Source organism: Erpetoichthys calabaricus, chromosome 3 (assembly GCF_900747795.2).
Source record: "Erpetoichthys calabaricus chromosome 3, fErpCal1.3, whole genome shotgun sequence".
NCBI lineage: Eukaryota > Metazoa > Chordata > Cladistia > Polypteriformes > Polypteridae > Erpetoichthys > Erpetoichthys calabaricus.
The window spans coordinates 132,198,447-132,216,777 of record NC_041396.2 but is presented as its reverse complement, the minus strand read 5'-3'; the positions used below and the strand labels follow the sequence as shown (position 1 = coordinate 132,216,777).

Below are 18,331 nucleotides of genomic sequence, written 5' to 3'. Positions count from 1 at the left end.
GATCATCCCCTGTAGTCAGGAAACCTTAATGGTTACACTCTTCTTTTAATACAAAGTGTCATTCTCACATCGCACCACCTCTACAAGGTCTTTCAGCCTCTCAAAAATTAAGAGAATACATAATACTTGGTGCAAGAGCAGCAGATCTAGAGAATATTACATTTTAAAATTGTCAGAGTTTAATAGAACTGTTGTAGCAAAGGGACCATTTTTATTCAAATCTTCCGAATAGCAAACAGGGCGATAATAAAAGAGGAATAAAATAAATAAAGGTGTCAATTAAGAGTAACATTAGGGAAGACTGCTGTATATTTTTAACAGAATAACAACATTGTATCCAGTTACATATGTAAACATTTGTTTTGATTTTTGTGCTAACATAAACACTTCTGAAAAAAAAATCTAAAGTAAATCTGTGCAGGTAGTTATTTTAAATGAACTGGAAAAATGCACTTTAAAAGTAAAAAGTCTAGTCTTGTGTTTAAAAATGTTATGATAAAAAGTAAGTAATGTCTGTATGGGATGGTGGAGGGAATAGCATTCACCAGTTTCTTAAAAAAGGCAAGTATGGGTTTTGCCCCTAGCACCAGTTTTTAAATCAGAATATTTTGAATTGTCTGTTTTGAGAGAAATTAATTATTTGAAGCCAAGCTTGCAGGACCAAACTGAAACTGAACATATTTCTCCAATGCCATTAAGCTTTTGTTAGATGTTTACTGCCTCAATGAGTTTCCTCCACCTTTGTCTGTATTTGACTACCTTAATCATCTCTCTCTCTCTAATGCCCCCTAGAGCCCCTGCCTCCTCCTTTGTCTTTTTTTTTTTTTTGTCACAGGCCTTCTCCAGACTTTCTCAATCATATCATCTTCATTTCCCCTAACCATATGCCCATACTATCACAGTCTAGTATCTCTAATTTTCTCACTGATTTTTACCCCTTCTTATACTCTTCCACAGTGAGTCTCCCAAAACCCATCTCTACATTTTCAAATCAGATCTTTCGAAGTCCCCTTCCTATGTTTTTATTATTGTCCATGTCAATTCACCTGTACATCAACACTAGCCCTGTTTTTGGCACCTGTTTATCACATACCAACCCCAGTATTTACTTTTAATCTTCTCTATTTCAAACCTCTTACCATTTAAATGCCCTTCTTTGACATTCTTCTTCTGATTCTGCCACAATCACAAAGTAATTAGCATATAACAATTAATTCAAATCACCACACCAACTATAAAGTACATAGAGAAAAGAGCTAAGCTCCCTTGCACATTAAACTTTTTAATGTCTCCATGTGCAATTGTCGCTGTTGTATGATAGATTACTGACAGCATACATGTTCTTACTTTTACCAGCTTTTGGGGAACTTTCCTCTTTCTTAGACACCAAAACCCTACATCCCTTGTGACCATATCATCATTCTTATCAGATGTATAAATGCAAAATATAGCTGAAGTTGCCACACAATAAATGTTGCATCAATTGTTACTTTACTTTTTCATAAACTCAAATTTCATACTTCTTACAAGTATATCTTCCTTGCTTTTAAACAAAGGAACCAGTGCAATCTTTCTCTAACCATTGGGGATCTTTTCCTCATCCCATACTGCTTTCATCAATTCCAACATCCATTCCTCCAATACTTTAGTCATTTCAATCTGCACCTCTAAAAGCCAGCATGCTTTTCCTGCCTTTGTCTTATGTATTGCTTATTTAGTTTTCAGTCTTTGTATTTCCAGCCTGGTCCTCCTACCCTTCAAAATATTTCAAATTGCCCCCTATTATTCTCTGTGTTTAACAGTTGCTCACAGTACTGTCTTCATCTATTCTTAATATTCCACTCATTTTGTGGAGTATTTCCATTTCCATCGTTAATTGCACACACCCTTTTCAGATCTTATTTTTGTTGTTGTTGTTTGATCTTTTGTTATGTTATACTGATACTTTTCTCTTCTTCCAGTTTCCTTGCTTCCCTGTACCATTCTCCTGCATCCATCAAAACTTTCAGTTTTTTATCCTTAAATGTCCTTGACTTCTCCCTTTCAAATTTTTGTCATTCTACCACCACTATTTTCATCCCTGTGGTAGGCCAGATCCACTTGACTAAATGATCTAACTGCAGTACAAGGTAGTGGCTTTCCTCATTTTTCCATAATGGGCCAAACCTTTGTCTAAAAGACCACAATATGTGGCAGCAGCTTTCTTTTTGAGTGCTTTATATACCACACAGGATTATGTGGACATTGCTGGTTTCCTGTAGATGTATCCCTTTGCTCAGAAGAGATGTGTGGCTTTCAGGCACCAGAGGCCCTCCATTCACTCTCTACTATTTGAAAACACCAGAGGCTCCTCAGGCAAAGATATGGTAGCAGGTCATTGTTGGCAGAGCTAGCTTAAAGAATTAACATACCTAATATCAAATTCAATGGGAATCTTGTACTTGGGATAGAATTAGAACCCAAAGCACTAGAACTGCACACATCTAAAATTGTGGCCTAGTACAGAGCTAGTCAAACTGCAACATACTCCCAGCTTCATTTCCTGAAAGTACATGTACACATATTATTATATTCCATCCTTCCATACTGCCTGGAGTTTCACAAAATTCACTTGACATTTTTTTCCTAAGAACTGTGCCCACATCATCCACTTTTCTTTAACTCATGTATTGCAGTAAGAAAGTATGCCTTCCCATGAACCCGCAGTTAGGACAAGAATGGTTGTTACTGGCACTTCTGAGTAATTTCAGAGTTAAAAAGCCTGGACAGAAGATCACAACAATACTGCCGTACAGATCCAGCATCTTAGGTTGAAAACCCACATCCAGTGATTTGTCTTGTGAAGTTTACTTGTTCACCCAGTTTCTGCGTGTTATATTTCTGTGGGTGCTCCACTTTTCTCCTATATCCATGACAAACTGATATTGATGACTCAGGCGCCACCGCGAGTGGCAGCCTTTCCAGCAGCTCTGTGTATGACTTTATCTTTCTACCTTTTAATCTATTTTATCTATTTCACTGATCACCCCAACCACTTTCTTTTATGTGGACTCGTTCCCTGAACACTTTTTTTACTTCTTGGACATGGATTTTTACACGCCGAGACTCGTCTATTCAGGTAGTCAACTTCAAGCGCTGAGAACAAATGCCTGCACCGGTGTGGTTCCCTATTTACCTGACGAGGTAAGAAGGCGGTATCGTGGTAGCAGAGCCGGAGCTAAGCTAAAGATGAAGTGGCTTGCGAGAAAGTGGCGTTACAAGCCTTCGGTGCTTTCTGTGATCCTGGGAAATGTGAACTCACTACCAAATAAGATCGATGAACTGGCCGTGCTGGTGAAAAAATTCAGGACCTACAGAGAATACCTGCAGGAAGCGGAAAGGAGGCGGACGCGCTCTCTATGTCAATACAAGGTGGTGCAACTCTGGACATGTAAACATAAAAATCTCCACTTGCTGCAGGGACATCGAACTGTTGGCAGTAAGTTTGCGCCCCTATTACTTGCCCAGAGAGTTTGGACACGTCATTATTGTTATTGTATACATCCCTCCTCGGGCTGACATGGAGATAGTGGGTGACATCATCCATTCTGCTGTTGCTAAACTGCAAACGCAGCACCCCGAGGCGCTTGTGCTAATCGCTGGAGACTTTAACCATGTGACGCTGGACAAAACTTTACCTGCCATCTCCCAGTATGTGGATTGTAACACCCGGAGAAATAGGACTATTGACCTACTGTATGCAAACGTTAAAGACGCATACAGCGCCACCCCACTGCCTGCGCTTGGGAAAGCAGATCAGAACCTGATTCTGCTTCAGCCTCACTACAAACCAAGAGTGAGGGAGCTACCTACAACCACACACTCATTCAGGAAGTGGTCCTCTGAGGCAGAGCAGGCTCTGAGAGACTGCTTTGGAACTATGGACTGGGATATCCTGCAGGGATCATATAGTGAGAACATTGAGGAGGTTGTTGACTGCACTACTGATTACATCAACTTCTGTATGGACATTGTAGTTCCAGTAAGAACAGTATGCTGCTATGCTAACAACAAGCCATGGATTACAAGTGACATCAAGGGCCTTTTGAACCAGAAGAAAAGGGCTTTTAAAGGTGGTGATCAGCATGAGCTCAAGCTTGTGCAGAAGGAACTCCGAGTCCAGCTCAGGGTGGCAAAGTTGCAGAATAACAGCATGAAGGAAGTGTGGGATGGGATGAAGATCATTACTGGCTGCAGCTCGAAGCGGGGTGCCACCATCGAGAGAGACGTGGAGAGAGCAAACCAGATGAACAACTTCTTTAACAGGTTTGACCACACTAACCCACTCTCACCTCAGAGTAATGCACCCTCCACCCATCCTTCTACTGATACCAGCATAGGAGAGAGTTTCCCCCCACCCACAATTACAGCAGCCCAGGTAAGCAGAGAGCTGAGGAGACTTTGTGCCAGCAAAGCAGTTGGCCCAGATGGAGTATCGCCACGACTGCTAAAGGTCTGTGCGCTGGAGCTGGGGAGTCCTCTACAGCACATCTTCAACCTGAGCCTGGAACAGGGGAGAGTCCCGAAGCTTTGGAAAACATCTTTCATCACCCCAGTCCCAAAGGTATGACGTCCTAGTGAGCTGAATGACTTCCGGCCTGTCGCTCTGACATCACATGTGATGAAGACCATGGAGTGGCTGCTGCTTCACGACCTGAAGCCACAGGTCCGCCACGCCCTCGACCCTCTGCAGTTCGCATACTAGGAGAATGTGGGAGCGGAGGATGCCATCATCTGTATGTTTCACCAATCCCTCTGCTACTTGGACAGAGGCAGTGGTGCTGTAAGAATTATGTTTCTGGACTTCTCTAGCACCTTCATCACCATCCAACCTCTGCTCCTTAGGGACAAGCTGACAGAGATGGGAGTAGATTCATACCTGGTGGCATGGATCGTGAACTGTCTTGCAGACAGACCTCAGTATGTGCGTCTCGGGAACCGCAGGTCTGACATTGTGGTCAGCAACACAGGAGCGCAGCAGGGGACTGTACTTTCTCCGGTCCTGTTCAGCCTATATACATCGGACTTATAATACAACTCGGAGTCCTGCCACGTGCAAAAGTTCGCTGACGACACTGCTATCGTGGGCTGCATCAGCAGTGGGCAGGAGGAGGAGTATAGGAACCTAATCAAGGACTTTATTAAATGGTGCGACTCAAACCACCTACACCTGAACACCAGCAAAACCAAGGAGCTGGTGGTGGATTTTAGGAGACCCAGGCCCATCCTGTACCCCATGATCATCAGAGCTTACTGTATGCAGAGGGTGCAGACCTATAAATACCTGGGAGTGCAGCTGGATGATAAATTGGACTGGACTGCCAATACTGATGCTCTGTGCAAGAGAGGACAGAGCCGACTATACTTCCTCAGAAGGCTGGCGTCCTTCAAGATCTGCAATAAGATGCTGCAGATGTTCTAGCAGACGGTTGTTGCGAGTGCCTTCTTCTACGCAGTGGTGTGCTGGGGAGGCAGCATAAAGAAGGACACCTCACGCCTGGACAAACTGGTGAGGAAGACAGGCTGTATTGTAGGCATGGAGCTGGACAGTTTGACATCTGTGGCAGAGCGACGGGCGCTCAGCAGGCTCATGTCAATCATGGAGAATCCACTGCATCCACTAAACAGTATCATCTCCAGACAGAGGAGCAGCTTCAGCGACATACTGCTGTCAATGTCCTGCTCCACAGACAGACTGAGGAGATCGTTCCTCCCCCACACTATGCGACTCTTCAATTGCACTCTGGGGGGTAAATGTTAACATTATACAAAGTTATTGTCTGTTTTACCTGCATTTTTATCACTCTTTAATTTAATATTGTTTTTTATCAGTATGCTGCTGCTGGAGTATGTGAATTTCCCCTTGGGATTAATAATCTAAACTGTGTATTACTTGAATGAGTTACTTTAAATTAGTGCAATATGAATTAAGTGTGAGGGTCAGTATATGTATGACTGCATTACAATGGGGTTAACACCCCATCCAGGTGTGGCTTCTGCTTTGGACTTGATGATGTTGGGATAGGATGTTCCTCACTGTGACTGCAGTAATTGGCTTATATCATATAACTCTGTGTGTGTGTGTGTGTGTGTGTGTGTGTGTATGTATACAGTATGTATGTATATTCATATATTGTATGTGTGTATTTAGTATCTGATAAAAAGAAGTTTCATTGTTTAAGGATATACAGTACAAGGACAAACTTGGTAATACAGGTGTATTACCTGATTGCATGTGCTGTTAGGATGGTGTACTGTATCAAATAAATAGCTTTAAGGGAGCTGTTAATTACATGCCTCATCCTTTCTCTTGTCTATAAATACCACTGTCTTAATATTTACTCCTGGAAATAGTGGGACAGTCACAGTTGGCTAAACTCAGCTGGATTAGTTAGAGAATGGGCATATAGATTATTTCAATTCCATAAATGACTATAATTTATTGTTTTCACTAGTAAGATCTGAAGTCAAAGTATTTGAATTGTAACTTTACAGTATTTTTTTCTCCAAAAGGTACATATTGGTTGTTTAAACAATATTGGCTTATATAGCTAAAATTTCAGTCTGCCTTAAAGACTTACAATGTTTAAAGTTAATTGCTTTTTTGGATGTCTTAATTGGCTTCCTCTACTCTTTTCATGCAGAATGATCGGGGCTTGATTGCAGCAGATGTGGTTCCAGATCCATTGGAAATGCCTTTGGACATGGCTGAAACAGCTGCCCTTGCCAAGGAGCTACGCAAAGTGCTTTTGGATGCCCTGCCTCTGTCCTGTGATATCAGCAAAACAATTTTGCCTAATTATGACTACATCTCAGGAAAAACCCTTCTTCGGTCTCTGGGAATAAATTTAGGGGACAGAGTAATCATTGCTGGACAAAAGGTAAAAGATTGGGCCTTTATGGGAAAATTATATGCACTAATTGAGCAAATTATTAGAAACACCTATACACCTTCTATCCATGCAGTTATCAGCCAATCATGCGGCATCAGCGCAGTGCATAAAATAATGCTGATACAGGTCAGGAGCTGCAGCAAATGATAACATCAAACACCAGAATGGGGAAAATGTGATCTTAATGGTTGGATCAGCTATGGCATGATTGTTGTTGCCAAATGGTTTGGTTCAAGTACTTTTGTAACTGCTGAGCTCCTGGGAGTTTCATGTACAACAGTCTCCAGAGTTTACTCAGAAAGGTATGAAAATCAAAAATCATTTAGAGAGTTGCAGTTCTGTGGAAACACTTTATACATGAGGTCAGAGGAGAATGGCCAAACATGTTTGAGTTGACAGAAAGGCTACAGTAAGTCAGAAAGCCACTCTGTATGACTATGGTGAGCAGAGAAGCATGTCAGAATGCACAACACATTGAACCTTTAGCCATGTGTGTTACAACAGTAAAAGACCATGTCAGGTTCCACTCCTGTCAGCCTAGAACAGAAAGCAAAGGCTGCAGGGGTCACAGGCTTGCCAAAACTGGAGGGCTGAAGATTAGAAAAATGTATTTTGGTCTGATGAGTCTTGATTTTTGTTGCGGCACACAGATGGTAGTGTCAAAATGTGGTGCCAACAACATGACTTCATGCACTCAACCTGCTTTGTGTCGCTAGTCCAAGATGATAGTGGTTGTGTATTGGTGTGGGTAATGTTTTCTTGACCCACTTTGGACCTGTTAATACCATTTAATCATTGCTTAAATTCCATGGCCTATTTGTGTATTATTGTGGACCACATGCATCGCTTCATGACCATAATTTACATATCTTTTAATGGCTATTTCCAGTATAATAATCTACCAAAACAAAAGTTATCTCAAACTGGTTTTATGAACATTACAATGAGTTCAGTGTTCTTCAGCATCCTTCCCTGTCACCGGATGTGAATCTGGTAGAACAGGAGTTACGCAGCATGAATGTGCAGTGGAAAATTTTGGAGATACTTTATGATACGATCATTTCAGCATGAATACTTCATGATATGATCGTGTCAACATGAACCACAATCTCAGAAGAATGTTTCCAATATCATGTAGAGTCCATGCCACAAGAAAACTGAGGCTGTTTTAAGAGCAAAAAGAGGCCCTACCCAGTATTAGTATGGTGTTCATAATAATTTGTACTACAGTGATCCCTCGCTATATCGCGCTTCACCTTTCGCGGCTTCACTCTATCACGGATTTTATATGTAAGCATATTTAAATATATATCACGGATTTTTTGCTGGTTCGCGGATTTCTGAGGACAATGGGTCTTTTAATTTCTGGTACATGCTTCCTCAGTTGGTTTGCCCAGTTGATTTCATACAAGGGATGCTATTGCCAGATGGCTGAGAAGCTACCCAACTTACTTTTCTCTCTCTCTCTCTCTTGCGCTGACTTTCTCTGATCCTGACGTAGGGGGTGTGAGCAGGGGGGCTGTTCGCACACCTAGACGATACGGACGCTCGTCTAAAAATGCAGAAAGATTATCTTCACGTTGCTATCTTCTGTGCAGCTGCTTCCTGAAGTGACATGCTGCACGGTGCTTCGCATACTTAAAAGCACGAAGGGCACGTATTGATTTTTGACTGTTTTTCTCTGTCTCTCTCTCTGTCTCTCTCTCCCTGCTCCTGACGGAGGGGGTGTGAGCTGCCGCCTTCAACAGCTTTGTACCGGCGGTGCTTCGCATACTTAAAAGCCAAACAGCCCTATTGATTTGTTTGCTTTCCTCTGCCTTTCTGACAGTCTGTGCTTCTGACGCGCACTCCTTTGAAGAGGAAGATATGTTTGCATTCTTTTAATTGTGAGACAGAACTGTCATCTCTGTCTTGTCATGGAGCACAGTTTAAACTTTTGAAAAAGAGACAAATGTTTGTTTGCAGTGTTTGAATAACGTTCCTGTCTCTCTACAACCTCCTGTGTTTCCGCGCAAATCTGTGACCCAAGCATGACAATATAAAAATAACCATATAAACATATGGTTTCTACTTCGCGGATTTTCTTATTTCGCGGGTGGCTCTGGAACGCAACCCCCGCGATGGAGGAGGGATTACTGTATATGTGTTTGTATTAGTGTCAGGATTTATTTATATTTTATTTATTGTCTCAAAAATATATACATACTTAGAATGATTATAAAGAAAATGTTTTTTATTATTAATATTTGGTTTTGTCCGTTTCGGGAGATGGACATCTGAGACAGAACTCCGTTAGCAGCAGTGCTATTTTACATTTTTTTTTATCATCCCGAGATATCCTGTATTTATTCAACCCGATGGGCTTTGATTATAGCTTATGCAAGTATATATTAGCTTGACTGGCAGAAAAAAGGCTCAAGAAGAAACGGAAAAGACAGCTAAAGCTTCATCTAAGTCTAAACAGACCTCATGTTCAAGATATGGCCTGGCAGAGACTGACCTGGAACAGATAGGCGAAAGAATGGTTCTCCCGGGACCTGACACTGCAGCATCACCTCCAGCCAAGAGCGAAAGTGGGAGCGAAAGCACAAGTGAGTCGATTCCAGAATGTTCATTGAAACTAAAAATGGCTTTATTTTCCACACTGTTAACTACCCACCACAAGCCAGCACCACCAACTCCAACTGGGCTTGCTACACCACCTGCGGAGCTCAGAGAAGACCGAAACGAGCAATCCAAGCTGATGGTAATGATCGCCTCAGTGATCACTGCAATAACTACTGCAATAGCCACAAAGGTATGCTAGAAGAAATTGAGGAAAAAAATACAGGAAAATGCGAGTAGTTTTGAAAATAAACTTGGAGCACTTGATGCTCAGTTTGAAGACGTTAAGTAAATGTTCACGACTTGTATTGAAACAGTTGAAAAATTGGCTACTAAATCCGCATGCAAAGTGCTTGGTCACAGACTAACTCTGCTGGAAGATGGATATAGAAGAAATAATATCAGAATTGAAGGTCTTCCTGAAAACCGTGAAAGCCCAAACCCAGTGAAATTCATCGCTGAACTATTCTCTATAATAATTGGAGAGGACTCCAAATTAGACATCAATCGTCAAACGGCTCAAAACCTAGAGGTATCATTGTACGTTTCAATAAATTACAATCTAAAATGAATCTGATGTTGGTTCTCAGAATGAAACCGGAGATTATATTTGAAAATAACTGCATTCATATTTTCGCTGATTTATCACCTTCAACAGCTGCTAAACATGCCACATTTTACAGCATTAAACAGCGCTTACACAAAGCTGAATTTAGATACAGCCTCTTGTATCCTGCTAAATTAAGAGTGGATATTCAAGGCAAGTTCTACATTTTTAGTTCTCTGGATGAAACAGAAAAAGAGCTAAAAAATTGATCCTGACTCTCTTTTAAATACAATTGTGAATCACAGCATGTCCTGGCAAGGCAAAGAAGATGTACCTGCAATTTGGCCCATTTGCAGTGAGACTTTTACCGTAATTATACATTTTATTTCCTTCCCTGCTACTTTAACATTTTAATTACAATAATTCTATTTGTATGTATATGTGTTTGTATTTGTATGTATTCTGTGTGTATGGATGTATATGTATGTGCATATACATACTTCATATATATGTATACATTTCAAAATGGGGCTGTTTAACATCTCACCCCTGGTTTATTGTATTAAGATTGTACTATCATTCGTTAATTGCATCTCCATGGGTACTGTTTAACATCATACCCTGGGTTTATTCTTTGGAGCCTGTTCAAGATTATATTCTAGGTTTATAGTATTTGGACTGTATTGCCAATAGATATCTCTACTTCATTCCTTCTACACCACTGCTTGAGGTTTTGCTTTGTTCTGGATGTGCTCTGTCTCTAGGCATGTCAGAGGACTGGGACTTTGAGAAGTGTGGTCTAGCCTCAATTGGGGAGGTAAAAATGGGTGGGGCGGGGGGAGTTAGTTTAGGGGAGAAGAGAAAGAGAGCAATCTATTTCTGATCTATCCTTTTCATCTCCACCATTGTAAGTGCTAACACATCAGTAGGCTTCATAGACATAACTCCTGGCAATATTGGAAATTAAGGTTAAAGCTATCATATGCAATAATGTACAACCTTAATTTAAGATTATAAAATGACAACAAAAGTTCAGAAGCAATGTTTCTATGACCAAACAATGAACTATGTGAGCTGTACTGTCAAAGGTCTTAATCATGAATTAAAGAGGAAGAAAGTATTCTTTTATCTAACAGGTCTAAATGCCAGCAAGGATCAGTTTCAGGCTGGACTGGCCAAATATTCCATTCCAGCTATACAAAGAAAACTAGAGGCATGGGAATCCTAATTCATAGAATAATTGTAGCATCTGATCCTGATGGACGATATGTGATGGTGATGGGTAATTTATTTAATTGTAGTGATTCTGATAAATATCTACACACCCAATGTGGATGATAGAGACTTTATCAAAAATGTATTTGTATCGATTCCTAACTTGAATACTCACAAATTATAATGGCCAGAGACTTTAATTGTGTTTTAAATTCAGACTTGGATAGGTTTTCAGCTACAGGGGCGAAAACATCTAACACTGCAAAAATAATCACACAGTTTTTAATTGATCATAACTTATCAGACCTATGGAGTTTTCTAAATCTATACTCCTTCTTCTCACCAGTACATCATTGTTACTCAAGAATTGATTATTTCTTTCTAGATAGCAATTTCTTGCTTCCAATCAAATCTTGCAATTACGATGCAATTGTTATATCTGACCATGCCCCTCTGATCATGGAGCTCACATACTCATCTCACAGCTGGTGTCTTAACCCGCTGTTATTAGCTGATGAGAACTGCACAGAATTTATATCCAAGCAAATAATTTTTTTTTAGAGACAAATGTATCCTCAGAGGTTTCTGCAGGAATACGGTGCGAAACTCTGAAGGCAGTTTTAAGAGGACAGATTATCTTATGTCTCTCTCACAAAAATAAATTTGAAGCCAAGAAGGCCTTAGAGTTTATCAGTGAAATTACCACAATAGATCAGGAACATACCAGGTCTCCAAATAGGGCATTTTTTTAGGAAAAGACAGGCTTTGCAATCAGAACCTTTTAACAACAAAAGAAACAGAACAACTCATTTTTAAATCGCCACATCATTACTATGAACACAGAGAGAAGGCTAACTAGATCTTAGTTCAATAACCACAAGCTGGAAGTTCACAATGCAATATAAGTAATCACCAACACAGACGGAGATAGAATCATTGGCCATAAAAATATAATGCACACATATAGAGACTCCTATAAGTCCTTATATTCTGCTCAGTTTAAAGAATACAAGACATAATTTAATGCGTTTTTTGATACATTATGGATAACACAGCTAAATAATCTCAAAGCAGAGAAATTGGATAAACCTCTATCACTATGAGAATTACTAGACACTATAAACTCACTTGAGAGTGGGAAAGAACCTGGTCCTGATGGTTACCCTGCTGAATTTTTTTAAACAATTTTCAATCCGGTTGGCTCCCCTTTTATTAGCAACTTCTACTGAAGCCAGAGACAATAAAATTTTACTTCGAACTTTTCGCCCAGCATTAATTACCATTTTTCTTAAAAAAAATAATGACTTACTACAATGTGTATCACATAGACCAATCTCACATCTGAATAATAATGTTAAGATACTTTCCAAAGTCCTAGCTAGAAGGATTGAGAAAGTGCTACCTTATTAAAGGTAGACATTTGGCTTCCAATCTTCAATGCCAATTTAATGTAATGTATTCACCCATATAGTCTAACACTACAAAGATCTCATTATCTTTGGATGCAGAAAATGCATTTTATATGGTTGAATAGTATTACCTATTCACCACTTTGCATAAATTTGGGTTTGGCCCTAACATATGTGCATGGATCAAGCTACTGTATACCAGTTCAGAAGCTTCACTTTGTATTAACAACACTATCACAGATTACTTCAAACTTGAACTATACAAGGATGCCCCTTGTCACCCCTGCTATTTGCAATCGCCATGGAACCATTGGCTGTTCACTTTTGAAATGCATCAGAGATGAGAGATTTTTTAGAGAAGAACTTGAACAGAAAATATCACTATCTGCAGATGATATAGTACTGTATATATCAGATCCACAAGTTGCAGTGCATGCAGCCCTAACTGTACTAGCAAATTTTCAAACGATATCTGGACTAAAGTGTGCTTTTTGTAGTAAATTCTTTAGTAAACAGCATTAGATTGGACACCTTCCCTTTTATCATTGCAGATCAGTTTAAATAGTTAGGGGTAAACATCACAAGTAAATATAAAGCTATTTTTCAACAAAGTTTACTGTTTGCATGGACAAAATTAAGCAAGACATGCATAGATGGTCTACCATCTAGCTTACTTTAGCAGGGAGAATTAAAGCTATTAAGATGAATATCCTCCGTAAGCTTCTGTTTCTATTTCAAAACACCCCCATATACATTAACAAATAATTTTCTTTAACAATTAGATGCAATCATAACCTTATTTATTTGGAATTCAAAATATCCATGCATCCAAAGGGCGACCGTACAATGACATAAATCAGAAGACAGCATGGCTCTACCTAATTTTCAGTTTTATTACTGCGCGTCAAACATACAAACTGTAAAAACCTGAACACTAACACAAACAGATGAACACACACTAGCTTGGTCTGCAATAGAAATGAAATTCTGCAATACCTCTTTACTGTATATTCCTTGCTTTGTACACCAGTAAACACAAGGTATCATCAATATACTAACAACTCAATTGTCCTTCATTCACTTGCAATATGGAACCAATTTAGGAAGCACTTTAAGTAAGAGAATATTTTGTCTGTGGCACCTCCACACGATAACCACCTTTTTCTATCCTCTCAAACTTCCATCCATCCATCCATTTTCCAACCTGCTGAATCCGAACACAGGGTCACGGGGGTTTACTGGAGCAAATCCCAGCCAACACAGGGCACAAGGCAGGAACCAATCCCGGGCAGGGCGCCAACCCACCGCAGGACTTGCATACACACCAAGCACACACTAGGGCCAATTTAGAATCGCCAATCCACCTAACCTGCATGTCTTTGGACTGTGGGAGGAAACTGGAGCACCTGGAGGATATCCATGCAGACATGGGGAGAACATGCCAGCTCCACACAGGGAGGACCCGGGAAGCGAACCCGGGTCTCCTTACTGCGAGGAAGCAGCGCTACCACTGCGCCACCATGCCGTCACTCCTCCTCTCAAACCTACACAGTTTTAATGTTTGGAAAACATCCATCCATCCATTTTCCAACCCGCTGAATCCGAATACAGGGTCACGGGGGTCTGCTGGAGCCAATCCCAGCCAACACAGGGCACAAGGCAGGAACCAATCCAGGGCAGGGTGCCAACCCACCGCAGGACACACACACAAACACACCCATTATATAATTATAATATAGTACTGTACAAAAGTTTTAGGCAGGTGTGAAAAAATGCTGTAAACAAAAAATGCTTTCAGAAATATAAATGATTGCTTATTGTTATCAATTTACAAAATGCAAAGTGAGCGAACAAAAGAAAAATCTAAATCAAATCAATATTTGGTGTTACTACCTTTTGCCTTCAAACCAGCATCAATTCTTATAGGTACACTTGCACAAAGTCAGGGATTTTGTAGGATTATAGTCAGGTGTATGATCAACCAATTATACCAAACAGGTGCTAATGATGATCAATGTCACACATAGGTTGAAACACAGTCATTAACTGAAACAGAAACAGCTGTGTAGGAGGCTTAAAACTGGGTGAGGAACAGCCAAACTCTGCTACCAAGGTGAGGTTGTGGAAGACAGGTTCATGTCATGGCAAGATTGAGCACAGCAACAAGACACATGGTAGTTATACTGCATCAGCAAGGTCTCTCCCAGACAAAGATTTCAAAGCAGACTGGGGTTTCAAGATGTGCTGTTCAAGCTCTTTTGAAGGAGCACAAAGAAACCGGCAACGTTGAGGATCGTAGACGCAGTGGTCGGCCAAGGAAACTTAGTGCGGCAGATGAAAGACACATCAAGCTTATTACCCTTCGAAATCGGAAGATGTCCAGCAGTGCCATCAGCTCAGAACTGGCAGAAACCAGCGGGACCCAGGTACACCCATCTACTGTCTGGAGAAGTCTGGCCAGAACTGGTCTTCATGGAAGAGTTGCAGCCAAAAAGCCATACCTCCAACGTGGAAACAAGGCCAAGCGACTCAAGTACAGTGGAACCTCGAGATACGATCACCTCTGTATACGAGAAATTCAAAATACGAGGAAAGTATGAGCGAAAAATTCAGATCTAAATACGAGCATTGGCTTGCGTAACGAGCCACGAGCCAGGCTGTGGGTATAGCTCGCGGCTTAGCGAGGGGGCGTGGTAGCAGTTGCGAGCCGCGATCTGCGTTGTCTGCGTTTCTCACTTAAGTGCACAGGTGGGAACTGCCCACATCCATGATTGTTCCTGTGGCTGATGGGCTGCAGCTGCCATGTCCTCCCCGCTTATATAGAGAAGCGCGAGCCGGTTAAGGGGGAGAAGAAGTAAAAGAAAAGATGAGAGAGAACGGAGGTTGCAGGAGGAGGAGGAGGAGGCAGGCAGGCAGCAGTAGGAAGTCGGTGCGGGAGAGCGAGGGAGTGCAGGCTCGCGTGTAGCTGAACAGTGAGCTGAACAGGCGAGCCAAACAGCTGAAGCAGGACGGTGTAGAGAAGGTCAGCTGCATTAAGAGTGTCTCGCCTTTTGCAGAGCCCGCAGGTGAGACGCTAACAGAGAAGAAGCACCGGGGATTGTCATCTGTTTTATAAAGACTGCATCCTTTTGACGTTTTAACCTTTTGTTAAAGGATTGTTATTCTTGTGTATTTTAAACCTCCACTTCACAACTGTTTTAAGGATTATTTATTTAAAGATTTATTGAATGCTCTACTGCACTTTGGACACCTGTTTTGATTCTTTTAATAATCAGTTATATTATTTACCAGTGTTATTTATTAAAGGTAGACTACAGTATATATAATTTATCAGTGTTATTTGTTAGGAAAATTGATTTTTATGTTAATATATTTGGGGTGTGGAACGGATTAACTGGATTTCCATTATTTTCAATGGGGAAGTTTGTTCTAGATACGAGAAATTCGCTATACAAGCTCAGTGCTGGAACGAATTAAACTCGTATCTAGAGGTTCCACTGTATGCACGAAAACATAGAAACTGGGGTGCAGCAAAATGGCAGCAGGTGCTCTGGACTGATGACTCAAAATTTGAAATATTTGGCTGTAGCAGAAGGCAGTTTGTTCGTCGAAGGGCTGGAGAGCGGTACAATAATGAGTGTCTGCAGGCAACATTGAAGCATGGTGGAGGTTCCTTGAACGTTTGGGGCTGCATTTTTGCAAATGGAGTTGGAGATTTGGTCAGGATTAAAAGTGTTCTCAATGCTGAGAAATACAGGCAGATACTTATCCATCATGCAATACCATCAGGGAGGAGTATGATTGGCCCCAAATTTATTCTGCAGCAGGACAACGACCCCAAACATACAGCCAAAATCGATTAAGAACTATCTTCAGCGTAAAGAAGAACAAGAAGTGATGGTATGACCCCCACAGAGCCCTGATCTCAACATCATCGAGTGTGTCTGGGATTACATGAAGAGACAGAAGGATGTGAGGAAGCCTACATCCACAGAAGATCTGTGGTTAGTTCTCCAAGATGTTTGGAACAACCTACCAGCCGAGTTCCTTCAAAAACTGTGTGCAAGTGTACCTAGAAGAATTGATGCTGTTTTGAAGGCAAAGGGTGGTCACACCAAATATTGATTTGATTTAGATTTCTATTTTGTTCATTCACTGCATTTTGTTGATTGATGAAAATAAACGATTAACACTTCCATTTTTGAAAGCATTCTTTGTTTACAGCATTTTTTCACACCTGCCTAAAACTTTTGCACAGTACTGTATATATATATATATACACTGTATATATACTGTGTGTATGTATATATATATATATATATATATATATATATATATATATATATATATATATATATATATATATATATATATATATATATACACTGTATATATACTGTATATGCATACAGAGAGAGAGAGTAGATTGATTGATTGAATGATTTATTTATTTATTTATTTATTAATTACTCACTACAAATTACTGTCTTCTTTAAAAGAAAAAATATTTTGGTGTGGCCTGCAGAATGTTTCTAAAAGCACTGTAAGAGGGTGTGAAATTGGAAAAATATATGCAAGATACAAACCACAGAGATTTATTTTTCAGATTTTGGTCTGCTTTAAGGGTAACTTTTGGTATTTTATGTAACTAAAAGTAAGAAATCTGTGTTTAATTATGGACAAAATTTAATCAGCTAATTGCCCCCACCAATAAATTAGTTCAAAATTTTATGTAGATATGCTGTTAGAAAAGAAAAAAGTAAAGCAATTTATTAGAGGCTCAATCTGTTAATCCATCCATCCATTATCCAACCGCTATATCCTAACTACAGGGTCACGTGGGTCTGCAGAAGCCAATCCCAGCCAACACAGGGCGCAAGACAGCAAAACAAACCCCGGGCAGGGCGCCAGCCCACCACAGGGCGCCCACACACACAGACACACACATACACCCACACACTAGGAACAATTTAGAATCGCCAATGCACCTAACCTGCATGTCTTTGGACTGTGGGAGGAAACCAGAGCACTTGAATGAAACCCACGCAGACACGGGGATAACATGCAAACTCCACGGAGGGAGGACCCGGGAAGCGAACCCGGGTCTCCTAACTGCGAGGCAACAGCACTACCCACTGCGCCACCGTGCCGCCCATCAATCTGTTAATGTTTTGTGTTTTTTTTTTTGCTATTGATTTCAGCTGCAATGGCTACTGCATTTGAAACTTTTCAACTTTAAAAGTGTATAAATCAAGATCTGGATTAAGCTCAAAGTTCACAAAAGTAATTCCAAGTATGTTTTTAACTTATAAATATCTTCAAAAGTTGGACCACAGGCACCTAAGCACCCATCTTTCCAAAAATGCTCATAGTAGTATCTAGAAATATCAAAATTTGTGTTACTGGATAAACAACGAAGTTGTTTTCTTAAATGAAAATGTTCTCTACATCTATCTATACTAATTAATAAAAGGCAAAGCCTTCATTGACTGACTGACTGACTGACTGACTCATCACTAATTCTCCAACTTCCCGTGTAGGTGGAAGGCTGAAATTTGGCAGGCTCATTCCTTATAGCTTACTTACAAAAGTTAGGCAGGTTTCATTTCGAAATTCTACGCGTA

General features: G+C 40.5%; 1 protein-coding gene across 5 annotated transcripts in view; it reads left to right on the top strand.

The window, feature by feature from the left end:
• LOC114644899 (CAP-Gly domain-containing linker protein 4-like) overlaps window positions 1-18,331 on the top strand; it is a 207,783-nt gene that overhangs the window by 74,262 nt on the left and 115,190 nt on the right. For all 5 annotated transcript variants that reach the window (XM_051925329.1, XM_051925328.1, XM_051925331.1 and 2 more), the window contains exon 7: window positions 6,684-6,920. In XM_051925329.1, the coding sequence (XP_051781289.1) occupies window positions 6,684-6,920 (237 nt within the window). The remainder of the gene's footprint in view (window positions 1-6,683; window positions 6,921-18,331) is intronic.